Source organism: Mastigoproctus giganteus, chromosome 2 (genome assembly GCF_048544385.1).
Source record: "Mastigoproctus giganteus isolate SK-2022 chromosome 2, ASM4854438v1, whole genome shotgun sequence".
In the NCBI taxonomy this organism is placed as follows: Eukaryota; Metazoa; Arthropoda; class Arachnida; order Uropygi; family Thelyphonidae; genus Mastigoproctus; species Mastigoproctus giganteus.
Genome location: NC_143576.1, coordinates 209518532 through 209532088, shown reverse-complemented (window position 1 = coordinate 209532088; position 13557 = coordinate 209518532). Strand labels below are relative to the sequence as shown.

The following is a 13557-nucleotide window of genomic DNA, read 5'->3' as shown; positions in this document are numbered from 1 at the left end:
TCTCAGACATCCATTAGGAGGCATTCTCTCTCTCTTTCTCTCTCTACAACCTTATTTACTGCTACACTAGAACTATTTCTTCCTTCCATTCTAGATTTAATGAGCTCCAAATCAGAATCCAAATCCAAGTAACCTCTCAGAAAGTGGCAAAAAAAAAAAAAAACATTACAGGCTCTGACAATTACTTGTAATCCAATGGTGTTAAATTAAAGAGAGACCAGTTAGTCCAGATTTGTTTTGTGAATAAAATCTAAAACTTGCCACGCTTAACCGACTCAGTGCAATTGCAAAGAAATGCAAATACTTGATGACCAATGAGGACTTTTGCAACTTAATGATAATGGCCAATAACAAGCAAAAGATTCTACTCATACATGTAATTTGAAGTCTGTTATCTCCCAGTTGTGAACCAATTCAAATATTCTTGACCGACCCATCTGGTTGTGGAAAAATGTTTATGATTTGCTTCTTGATGGAATTATACAGCCGTTTCAATAATACATATGGGTACTATAACGTCTACATCATATGTGCTTCAAATGGGAAGGCTGAAGTGCATGTTATATAATGATCTTGGATGTGCTCAGAGCTGGTTTATGCCAGCTCTGAGCACTTCCAAGATCACTACCCTCAAGATATCCATTTCTCTGTTTAGCATTAGCAAAGGCATATAATGCAAGAAAGCAAGCTTATACAGCATCAGCCAAAAAAAAAAAAAAAAAACCTTCTCATTTCACCCATTCACTCGCTCCAAATGTTTGTCTAGTTCTGCCTTGAATCTATTTAAGCTATCAATCTCTACAATGACAGATGGAAGTTTGTTCCAGCAGTGAACCGCCCGCTGGCTAAAGGAAAACTTCTGCACATCTATCCTACAACTGTCTTTCCTCAATTTGAATTTATGCCCTCTCAGGTGATTATTCTGAGCAAGAGAAAGAATCCAATCAACATTGAGCATGCTCAAACTATTTAAGGCCTTATACACCTCAATCAGATCACCTCACAGGTGCCTAGTCTCTAGATACTGTAATTTGCAAATCTTAAGCCTTTCTTCATAAGAGCAACACTTTGTTTCATTCACTAATCTTGTTGCTCTTCTCTGTACTCGTTCCAGCAGCTCTACATTCTTCTTAAAATGAGGCCTCCAGACCTGTATACAGTACTCAAGGTGTGGCCAGGCTTGAAAAGCCTGACAAATGATATCTCATTAGTTCATCTGACATCCATTTAGCCCTAAACCGTGAACAATATTTCTTAGTTGGTATGAAAAGCCTAGTAGCTTCCAAGATTAATTCTTTGAATGCTTCCCATTTTGAATTTGCTTTTGGTAACATCATCAATCGGTTCCATCGTATAGAATTTAAATACTGTCTCAGATCACCGTAGTCGCCTTTATGAAAGCAAAAACCCTTCCCTTCCCTGATGGTAATTACTTCTTTGAGTAAATCCCACTTCAGCACACTATGTTCACTGCCACCTAGTGGTTCCTTTATCTGTAGATTCTTAATGCATGAAGAATCACTACTGATAATCAGATCAAGAGTATTACTCCCTCTAGTTGCCTCCTGAACATGCTGCTGTAGATGACAGTCATCCAATAAATCCATAAAAACCTTGCTAGTGTGTGTGTGTGACCAACCCACAAATTCCAGTCAATGACTGGGAAATTAAAATCCCCCATTAAGACACTCTGATTTACTGGCCCACTCTATTTCTCGTACAGTTTTTTATTATACTCATCAGAGTCATTAGGCCTATAACACACTCCTACTCTCAATTATGCTTTCTCAGTGCTTATGTCACACCAAACTGACTCGACACTGCTCTGTCCACCCACGGCGACTGGCTGTACTTCCTTGTATTTTGTTTCTTAACTAATAGCATAACCCCTCCTCCCTTCCTATCCTGTCTATCCTTTCTGTACACATTGTACTCCCCAAATTCCATTTATGCATTCCTTATGTCTGTGTGACACCACGTCTCTGATATCCCAATAATATCTGCCTTTGATGTTTTGACCAACACCTCAAATTCATCAAATTTATTTACCAAACTGCTAGCATTGGTGTATATGCAAGTATACATTCACCTGTTTCTATTCTTAGCTACCCTAACACAGCCCACGTATTTACATTTCCGCAATGACTCTCAGCAGAGTTCTGAAATTCCCTGCACCTTGTTTTCCAGGCTGCTGCTCATTTCAATAGAAGCAGTGCAAGAATCCCTTTCACCTCTGCCAGTGGCTACTGTTAATCTATTAGTCCATGTATCCCTAAGATATCCAAATTTTACCCAAAGGTTTCTGTCACGGGTGGCAATGGTTAGCCCAAAGTCACCTAAGTGGTATGCTCCGAATCATAAACATTTTTCTGCAACCAGCTGGTTTATGCCAGCTCTAGGCATATCCAAGATCACCTCCCACGATCCTTTGTGTGATCTCCTCTCCCAACTCTGTTTTCCTTTGTTATGAGATGGAAATGATGTCAAATTATGTCATTTCTGCATTGCAAAATCGTGACAAATTGATTTTACTTCTGTCCGAAATTTAGTAGGTGTCACCAAAGATGTTTACACATCAAAAATTTGTAATTAGATTACAAAATTAACTTGACATTCATAGATAGTAATAGTCTCAATGTTTTAAAAAAGGTTTATAAAAAGAACCTTAATATATACCATAAGTACAAGTTTGTTGTATTTTTCAGCTTCTGGTAGCTAAGCAACAGGTAATCACACAAGCAAAGAAGCCAAATGCTTTTAGTCATGTTCAGCCAAAAGTAAATAGTGTAAGTGTTCTTAATCGATGTTAAACTTTTATGTAACAGTATATCATATTTATTTAACTGTAAAACCTTGCCAGGTTTGGCACATCAAATAAAAGGAGAAGAAAAAAATACAAACTCTTCAGATGAACTGAATCACTGCTCCTTTTCACAAGCCCAAACCACTTTCTTTACACATGTAGGTCTCACTGAAGTTTGGAAAACAAGTCCAATTTATTTGTCTTTTATAATTTAACCAAATTTCATTGAATGACGAATGAAGATCTAATTGACATTCCAGGCCTGAGTATTGAATCAGTTTCAAATAATACAACCGTTGAATATTTTTCAAGGCTCTCTTACTAATTCTCAGAGTCCTGTGATTAATTAAAGTACTGCTGCTCTTACACTATGTGGAAAAAGCTTGGATTTAATTCAAGAAAGTGGTTTGTGCTCATGGAAAGAAATACTGATTTGATATAAATGAAAAGTAATTATGATAAGAAGTGCCTAAGCTGGCTTGGATAATGAACTTGAAATAAGATGAAATAAAGCAGTGCTGCTTACTTTACTTTATCAGCTAAAATGAATTTTAAACTTCACATGATAGATATAATGTCGGCAAAATACCTATAATCAATTCTGAACTTAATTGAAAATTAGCTCATGCAAATAGCATTGCAAAATCAAGGCAGTATCATGTGCTGTAGTACAACAGTTAGTCCATATCTTAAAGTGGTAATGACATTGATACTAAGGAAAATAAACAAACATTAATGACGAGATTAAGGCTTATATATGAGAATATACTCTCATTATACTTTATTACCTCTCAAGAGTATACAGCAATATGAGATTATATTCCAGTATAATCTCATATTATTATACTCAAGTATTATGCAGTTACATTTCATTTTAAAGCAGTCTAAAATTATAGTGGTAACTTACATAATTTCTAAATGGAAGTAACTATTTAAATAGTTAGTTATATTTAGAACATTTTTTGAAATTTTGATTTATTCCTTCCCCAACTTGTTTTATAATTTGCTTAATCTGCTTATATATATATATAGGCACCTCCGTAGCCAGGTGGGCAGGAGCAGCAGTGCGTAGCACACGCTTCTTGATTAGACCGGGGTTCGAGCCCGTGATCCACCAAATACGGAGGATGCGGAAAGGTCAGGGAATGACCACCGCATATCCCGGAGCAATATGGCCTTAGTTGCTAATGCTCCTAAAAACCAAATAACAACAACAACTTATATATATGTTTTTAAGGTTCTGTCACTGCATGAACAACTTGTCTGAATTGTGTGTGTGTGTACACAGACAATTTGTTCATGCATGATTCTCTTAACTCTACAGAAACATACTGTCATTGATCAATTGTGTTTACAAGTAGTATAGGCTATTTTTATATTTACAACAATTTTGAAAATCCGTAGGAGGGCATGGCCCATTTAACAAGCTTCTAGACCAGTGTTTCCCAACCTTTTTCAAGTCGCGACCACCTTTAATAGCCAAGTAACATGCGATTCCCACCACATTTGCATAAAAAGGAATTTTTAATAGGGTAAAGAAAACACATTAAAAATAGATTTTTCAGAATATAATTCTAACCTAATAAATATTTAATGTGATGGTTGTACTTGCATCTGGGCAACCAGCTTCAAAATTCATGGCTGAGTGTTTGTTAAAGCCAACCTCATGTCATCTTCAGCATTCAGTCTGTTTCTTGCCTTTGTTTTGATATGAAGAAGCGTTGAAAATCCACTCTAGCAGAGATATGTAGAGGCAAATGGAATTAAAACTCGAAAGGCAAGCTGGGTGACATTTGGATATGATTGATACATAGCAAAACAGAACTGAGTTAGCAATTTTTCATAAAACAAATTACTTGTCAAGAATTCATCCTGTACTTCATTCGGAATGCTGGCTGCATTCAGAGAAGCAGAGAATGGGTTTTGTACCAGTGCAACAGTTTCTTCTGTAAGCTCAGGGAAGTACTGCTGAACTTCCTTTTCAAGGGAGTTAAGGTGCCCAGTAATCTCCTTCTTCAGATTCTCATCCAGTTCACCTTCAGATTCCTCTACCACACTGCAGAGTTTTTCAAACATGGCAATGTTTCCAAGATTTACTTTCCGACACCAGTTTTGCAGCTTGGATACAAATGCCTGAAGATTGTCTTGAAATTGGATAATGTATATTTCCTTTCCCTGAAATTTCAGGTTCAGCTTATTTAGCTGGTCTAAAATGGTGGCTAAGTAAGCCACAAGGTCATGTTTCCCTTGCACTTCCAGGAACAACTTGATTTCATCTTTCAACTCAAAGACACGATTGACAACATTTCCTTTCAACAACCAGCATACAGCAGTGTAGAAAAGAAGAACCTCGTGATCAGATTTCGTGTCTTTACAGAAGTGTAAAGACACGAAATCTCAATGTGTTTTCGTTTTCGTGTCTCAACACCTCTCTTAAACAGAGGGGTGTTGAGGGCTCCAGATTTGATGTGATTCACAATTTTGATCAGAGAATCAAGTACCTCTTGCAGAGGAGCTGGAAGAGTCTTACTGGCAAGAGCCTATTAGTGAATCATGCAGTGAATGCCTTTTGCTTGTGGAGTAAGTTCTTTCACTTTTGTCTGAAAGTAGTAGTAGTAGTGGCATGTGATGCAAGAAAGCAAGTGTATGAGCTTATGCAGCATCAGCCAAAAAAAAAAAAAAAACCACACCATTCCCTCCAAATGCCTGTCCAGTTCCTCCTTAAATTTATTTAACCTATCAACTTCCACAATGACAGATGGAAGTTTGTTCCAGCAATTAACCACCCGCTGGCTAAAGGCAAATTTCCGCACATCTATTCTACATCTGTCTTTTCTTAATTTGAATTTATGCCCCCGTAGGTTCGTAATCTGAACAAGTGGAAGGATCCCATCAGAATTCAGCGTGCTCAACCCATTCAAGGCCTTATACACCTCAATCAGATCACTGCGCAGGTGCCTAGTCTCCAGCCACTGCAATTTGCAGAACTTAAGTCTCTCTTGGTAAGAGGATCCCTTCATTCCCCTCGCCAATCTTGTTGCCCTTCTCTGTACATGCTCAAGCAAATCTACATCCTTCCTAAAATGAGGCCTCCAGACCTGTACGCAGTACTCAAGGCCTGACCATTGCCTTATACAGAGGAACAATCACCTCCTTTTCCCTGTTAGCAAAATTCCTATATATATCATTGACAAAACCCCATGACCTGCCCTGGCAGCCTGTCTGCATTGCTCAGAAAACTTCATATCTGACTGCACAATTACTCCCAGGTCTTTTTCATTTTCTACCACCTTAAGTGTAGTACCGCACAGTTGGTACATTTCTCTGGGGTTACTTCTACCCATATGCAGTACTTTGCATTTGTCAAGGTTAAACTTCAGTTGCCACTTCTTAGCCCATTTGCCCAAATTATCTAGATCCTGTTGCAGTAGCACACTGCCATTACTGTCATTAACAACCCTGCCAACCTTTGTATTCTGCAAACTTCGACACTAAGCCTGATACACCTTCATCAATATCATTGATAAATATACAAAACAACAGTGGACCCAACACCGAACCCTGTGGGACTCCACTTATAACATTAGTCCACGAAGAGCAGCACCCATTGATCTCTGTCTTCTCCCACTTAACCATCCTTTTATCCATGTATGTTATTGTATGCTAGGGTCAAAACCCGACTTTGACCGTAGCATACAAATCCCACAGATGTTTTTCCACTGTAGTCCTCCAGTTTCAAAAAAAGGTATTTATTTTCTCCATAATATCTTCACCTTTTGTAGTAGTTTCAAGTTCACTACAATACAGGAACTCTTCTTTGATGTCATCTGAATGAATATATTTCACGAAGACAAACAACTGAGAACATGAACTTATGTCTGTTGATACCCGGTTTTGGCGCATTACAGCCTTAGTTGCTAATGTGCCAATAAAATCCAAACCAAACCAAACGTCTGTTGATTCATCAACTTGAAAAGAAGACAATGGAGAAACTTTGATTTCATTGAAAACCTGCTCTTTGATGTCTACGGACATATCTGAAATGCACCTCTGAATAGTGTTATTGGGCAGAGATATTTGTCACATCTTTATCTCACTGGCTTCCCCAAGAATTAACTTCACCATCTTCAACATGCAGGGTTTGATGACCGTTTCTTCAATCTTTGTTTGGCAATTTCCAATGCGACTTCATATGATGCTTGCACTGCTGCTGTGCTCTGTTGCTGAAAACTTCCTGTAGGATCAAGTCTCTGACGTCTGAGACCAGTTTCGTGGCATCGAAAGAACTCCAAATCCTTTTCAGTATGTTCTGAATGCTTTGTCTCTAAGTGACATTTCAGTTTTGAAGGTTTCATAGATTCAGCACTTAGAACAACATTGCCCAAAACGCATTGTGATTTCTCTATGCCATTACTGATCAAGGTGGTAAAGCCAAATTTTGGTTAGTCTTCTGAATATTTGTTTTTTCTCCATGGGTACAGATTTAGCACGGATTGATGACGACCTACCGATGCTCTTTAGATTTTAGAAAGTGCAAGCAGTAGCTAACCCACGCTCAACAGCGAGTGGCTGGTTTCTATCATGGGGCCAACTAAAGGTGTTGGCGAACAAAGTTCGCGCCAGTTTGCATTAGACGGCCCAATGTGGACATTATTGAATTTCATCATTGGAAACATGGCGGTGTCAGCAAAACATATGGGGTGATCTTCAACTGTGCTAAGAGAGCAACTTGCCGTTATTTGACGGTCCGTATTCATTAATTTGTTATTCACACATCGAGACACCAATTAAGCCATAATTAAGCACATCATACCATAATTGATGCAAAAATTGTGAAGGCGAATGATATGACACTATGTAATGCTACATGAGGAAGAATATGTGCATTGATCTTTTGCAATATCTTAGGCATTACCAGTGGAATGAAACTGACTGACTGAAGTAAATTGTCAAAGGTTGTCAGAAATAAATCATGGTATTAACATTAAAAACTGAAAAAATAAGCTTGTACAAATTTCAGATATCTCCATCACTAAGGAAGTTTGTGGCATGCCTAACATCAGTAAGTGTATGCTCATATTGTTTTTTTCATTACTAACAGTTGTTACTAGGGCACACAATACCGGTCAAAATCTTAATACCGGTATTTTGGTATTTTTAATTTATGATACCGGTATTAATACCGTTATCCTGGATTAATACCTGGATACTGGTATTAATACCGGTATTCTAAAAAAAAAAAAATTTTTTTTTGCAATAAATTTTGATGACAATTAGGTGCAGTAAAGTAAGAAAAAAACAAGTAATTACTTGAATTCACGTTTTAAATCAAACTTTTATTACAATAATAAATATATTAGCAAAAATTATTAAACATACAATTATTCTAAAAACAAAGTCACTTCCTTTCATTTATCAAAAAAATAAGCATCCACACTACCTCCGAATAAAGTGAGCTCTTAAGAAACTCAATAGTGTTATCGTTTAAACTGGATCTAATTTTGGTACATATTTAATTAGTGGCAGAAAACGTCCTTTTGGATTCTGTGCTCGTTGGTGCTTTGTACTGAGATAGTCGTAGACGAGTTGCAGTTTAACCCCACCTTATTCTCTCATCTTCAAAAAATCTAATTTTCTTTTTATCAAAAATAAAAAATATTTCCTTTTTGACTTTTTATGGCACTACATCCATATTAACGAAAGAAAAGGACTAACGGTTAAGCTTGGTGTGGAAACCAAATCTAAGTTGTGGGGGAGGTTATTTATTTATTTATTAATTTTTATTTCCCTGTACCTTAGTATCACTGTCAGTGGCCATTGTTATGATTTTAGTACAGCAGCTCCCCTCAAGCACTAAGCCCCACAAGTTACCTGACTGCGTTCAAAAATGAGAATTTCCAGGAGCTGAGGGATATTCCCCTCCTACACACACACACGAGTATATATATTATATGTGAGCTGTCAGTTTCTCAAGAGCAATGACACAAATATAAAACAAAAGTCATTTATCATACAAATCTACTTACAATACATAACTGGTGTTCATTTACATCTAATCTATTCATTTTTATCATTTAATCTGTTAATATATGCTATCATTTCCATAAAATTTCTCTCAATTGACAATCTCAACTCTCTCTACAGCTTCAAACGCTAAACTAATTCAATCTTAATCACTTCCTCATATTTCTCCTGATCACCAATATCAATTCTCTTCACAACAGCAATTCGTAAGTCGCTAACTTAATGCTAACAATTCCATGTAATCTTTCTTAATTTAGCAATATCAATTTTCTTTGCAACTTCAACCAATAAACAAACTCAGTACTAAACATTTCCTTATTTCTCATGTTTCTTCAACCTCAACCTTACTCTAAAATAATCTCCCACTTTATCTAAGTACCATTTCCAAAACAATACAGTTCGGAGGACTTGCCTTCTTTCTCTTTCACGGTGGGATTCCTTTGTGCAGGTTCCTTCCACGGAGTGCGGTGATGTCTCTCTCTTCTTAGTTGACCTCTGCTCTATAGCTCTTCCAGTTGTTGTTGTTATTTGGTTTTTAGGAGCATTAGCAACTAAGGCCATATTGCTCTGGGGATATGCGGAGGTCATTCCCTGACCTTTCCATATTTGTTGGTCACGGGCTTGAACCCCGGTCTAATCAAGAAGCATGTGCTACGCACTGCTGCTCCTGCCCACCTGGCTAGCTCTTCCAGTACTGTCTTATTTTGGGATTTCGAGAACAGTTCTCTGTTAATACTGAAGGAAATTACCACAGCAGTAGTAGAAACCAGGGCACTATCTAACTGGCTTGTTATTCACTTCCGGATTAACTTCTGGCACAGGAACATGCTAGGCGGAACCCTTCACTATATAGCTGGACACTGAGAACTGGACCCGAACTAAACCCAGAATTACCACTGGATGTCTGCAATCCCTCTGAACAACAACCACAAACCCCTCTTTTGGTGCGAGTCCGTATTCGACAGTCTGTTATTCACACATCGAGACACTGATTAAAAATGAATTTTGATACTGAATTTTGCGTCATAGTGGAATATTTTTTTCAGTTTACTATTTGTAACATAGAATTTTATTCTAATGATAACACTGCATTTGTATATTTTATTTTTAGGGAGTGAATCAAGGTCTGCCACAGCAGAAATTTGAAAAAAATATCAAAGGCCTGCCATAGGAAATAATTAAAATAATATAAAATGTTTAATATGTATGAACATGGCAGGCTTTTAATATTTTTTAAGTCACTTCCTTTCATTTATCAAAAATCAGTGTTACTACCACTAATAGAATATTGCAGTATAGCCATATGCCATATTGAAATAAATGTGTTGAAAACCTTCGTGGTGAAATTCACTATAAAAATAATTGCAACTAAAAATAACCACGGTGACCCTCCAAGAAAACACTTTGCAATCCCCTTGGGGGTTGCGACCCACAGGTTGGGAACCTGGGTTTTAGACAGTCCAGTCTTACACAAGCAAAATATGAAGAAATTCACTGGTATTTGGTTCCAGAAGTTGTTCGAACTGAATCATATAATATATATAAATGTAGAGCATTATTACAAAGAAAAAATTAAGTAAGGTTGAATTCTTATTTAATTTTTTCAACTTTTTTATGATTTTTACCCAAATTTAAAAATAATCAATTTTTAAAATAAAATTTTGATTTTAATTTTATTTTTTTATAATAATCCCACTTTATTATTTGACTATAAAGTCAGAATAGAAGAACATTTATATTTAAAAGCATTTATGTACATAGTTTTTACAAACTTCTAAACTCAAAAAAAAAAAAAAAAAAAAAAAAACCTTGAGAAAGAAGGTTAAAACTGACCAACATCTGCATCTCACAAGTAATGCAGTAAATAGCATCATTGTTGCTCTCACACTTTGTGGAAAAGGTTTGTATTCAATTCCTACTGTCAGCCAAATTATTAAAAATAATAATCATAATAATCCTATGTTTAATCTGAATTAGCATCTGTAATTTCACCTGTTTCTTCCAAAATCAGTTCACACAACTATCAGAATCCATTTTTTCTTTTTGTTCATTTATTCCTTTTGTTCTTTTTTACAATCTTCATCTTCATGTATTTCCTGAAAATTATAATCTAACGAAATTCAAGAAGCCAGCTGTTCTCTCTTTTTTCAACTCTCAATAATACTGTACTAGAATACTATAGATTCTAATAACCTTTCATGTTTAGGACCGCCATAATATTTCAGGATGATTAAAATGGTGTTTAGTAAGTGCCTTAAAAAATAAGTTCATGAAAAAAGGAAATGGCATTGTTTTCTTTTGAGGGAGGTCTTGATGCACTATTGTATAAATGGCAATACACTGAGTGGACAGAAATCATGGGATATCTACCTAGTAACGGGTAGGCCCACCTTTCGTCTGGATAAGGGCAGTCACACGGAGAGGCATTGAGTCTACTAGTTCACTAAAGCATTCCACAGTTATTTCCATCCATGCTTGCTGCATTGCTGTCCATAATTCCATTGCATTCCTGGGTGGAAGATCCAAAGCTTGAACGGACTTTTCCACAGCATCCCAAGGATGCTCCACAGGGTTCATGTCTGGTAGATGGGAAGGCCATTCCATGGTGGTAAATTCTGCAGAATGCTCTTTGAACCATGTTCTAGTCACCATGGCTCTGTGGGAGGTGCATTGTCTTGCTTAGAGAGCCCATTGCACTGTGGGTGCACGATGACCATGAAGGGAAGCAGATGGTTTGCAAGGAATGACACATAACCTGGACCATTCAGTGATGCGTCTAGACGTTCCAGAGGTCCCAACATGTGCCAGTTGAACATGCTCCACACCATTACTGACCGTCCATCTCCCTGAATACTTCCTTGTTGACATGACAGGTGCATAGCTTCATGCGGTTTCCGTCAGATATGCACCCTCCTGTCTGCTCGAAATAACTGTGAGTACAGGTGTATAGAACAAGTGGAGAAATATCATCACGAGCTGGAGCTTTCTTGGCATCAAAACAGAACTCACCGGACCAGGAGACCCGTCTCCAATCATCCAAGGCCCAGTACTGAAATTCTTCCACCCATTTGAGTCCTGTGTCGTGGTGTTAGCAATGGGGCTCTGGTGGGTTGGCAACTCCCATAACCTATTTTGGCTAATGATTGCCTGATGGTCTTGGTGGAGACGTTTCTGGCACCTCCTTCGTTGAAGTCAGCGGTGATTTGTGCCACTGTCCAGTTGGCTGAAACAATGAGAGACACGGTGACGGCCATGTTCATCCACCACCTTTCTCCGCCCACACCTCTGTCCATGATGAGATGCTATTCTGTAAATGCCGCATTCCCAATACACTCCTGATACTGTCGAACAGGAATAGTGCAATTTCTGTACCACCTCCGTTATAGAGTGACCTATGCGTTGGGCACTCTTTGTCATCCTTCTTTCAAAGTCAGTTAACTCACGATATTTATCCATACCGACATCAAATTACCATCTACATGAATGCAGTGATGTAGTGTACCTAATATATCTGCCAAGTGGTGGGTTCGTCCACTAGCGAGAGGGGTGACAGCATCGCATTGCTCAGGAACCAGGTATCCCATGAATTCTGTCCTTTCAGTGTACAACTGACAGTCACAAAAGCAATGATATATATACCTAAGTTTCAAAATTGGTATACACATGAGTTGGCACAATAATGATTTTGCAGTTAAATGATTGATTCCGAATTCATTGCATCTGAACTGTTTTTAAGATAGAAATAAATAAAATTTAATGGAATGTTCTTATGGGTTATTTGTTATAAAATTTTGGAAAGGTAACGGTTGTTAAAATACAATCTGTTGTCTTCACAATCAGTTTTTTTTCAGTAGATATCACTTTGGATATTACTGAAATTATATTTCTGTATAAAAGTGTAAACATAAAGGGAACTCATTATGACAACTGAATTTTGGCAATGACCGCATAGATATTCAGTCCTATAGGCATCTTAGATTGTCTGTAAATTCTTGCACCAGTGACATAAAATTATTAAAAATATAAATCTTAATATGGTTCAAGTCTTTTGGTAAAGTTCAAGCGGTTTTAAATTCCTTATAAATGGCAGCCATCATTTGTTTTTTGATAATATGTAAAGAAGGAGTGTATACTTCCAAACTAAGATTTCCAATCTGTTAATTTTGAAGCAGATTTTAGGTGTATAAGCACATTTTATTATTATTTTTTTTTTATGTAAACCCCAAACACGAGAGGTATTAGAACCTATAATATTTAGTACTGTGCTTGGGTTGGAGGTTGAGAAGAAGAAAGAAGATATTTGTTGACACTGGACTTGAACTTCTGTAGACTGTAATTTTCAGGAAATACGTATGAAGGAAAGTTGTTCCAGAAAACAGTAGTTAAATGAATAAACGAGGAAGATGAAAAGTTGGTTCTGTGAGTTTGAAGTTGGACAGTAAATGGATGTTGGCTGGTGACGGCAGGTGTTCAGACTGTTTTGAAAGAGAGAGCGGGAATTATAGAAGCCAATTCAGAAGAACAGTGCCCATGGAAATACCTGTAGAAGAGGCATGCAGCAGAAACAGAACATCTATGAGACAGTGAATGGAGAGACTGTTAGAGATGAATCATTAATTAACCTAATTGCCCTCTTCTGAACCGAATCAAGAAGCCTGAGAGAGGTTTTGAGGGCACCACCCCAGATGTGGGAACAATATTCGATGGTAGGACGGGTTTGCGATTTGTAC

At 37.3% G+C, this 13557-nt stretch overlaps 1 protein-coding gene across 1 annotated transcript in view; it reads left to right on the top strand.

Moving 5' to 3' along the window:
- The window catches only part of LOC150090021 (protein fantom-like), a 234503-nt gene that overhangs the window by 11504 nt on the left and 209442 nt on the right, over positions 1–13557 (top strand). Inside the window, exon 6 of the mRNA XM_090390151.1 lies at positions 2706–2786. Coding sequence (XP_090246277.1) covers positions 2706–2786 — 81 coding nt within the window. The remainder of the gene's footprint in view (positions 1–2705; positions 2787–13557) is intronic.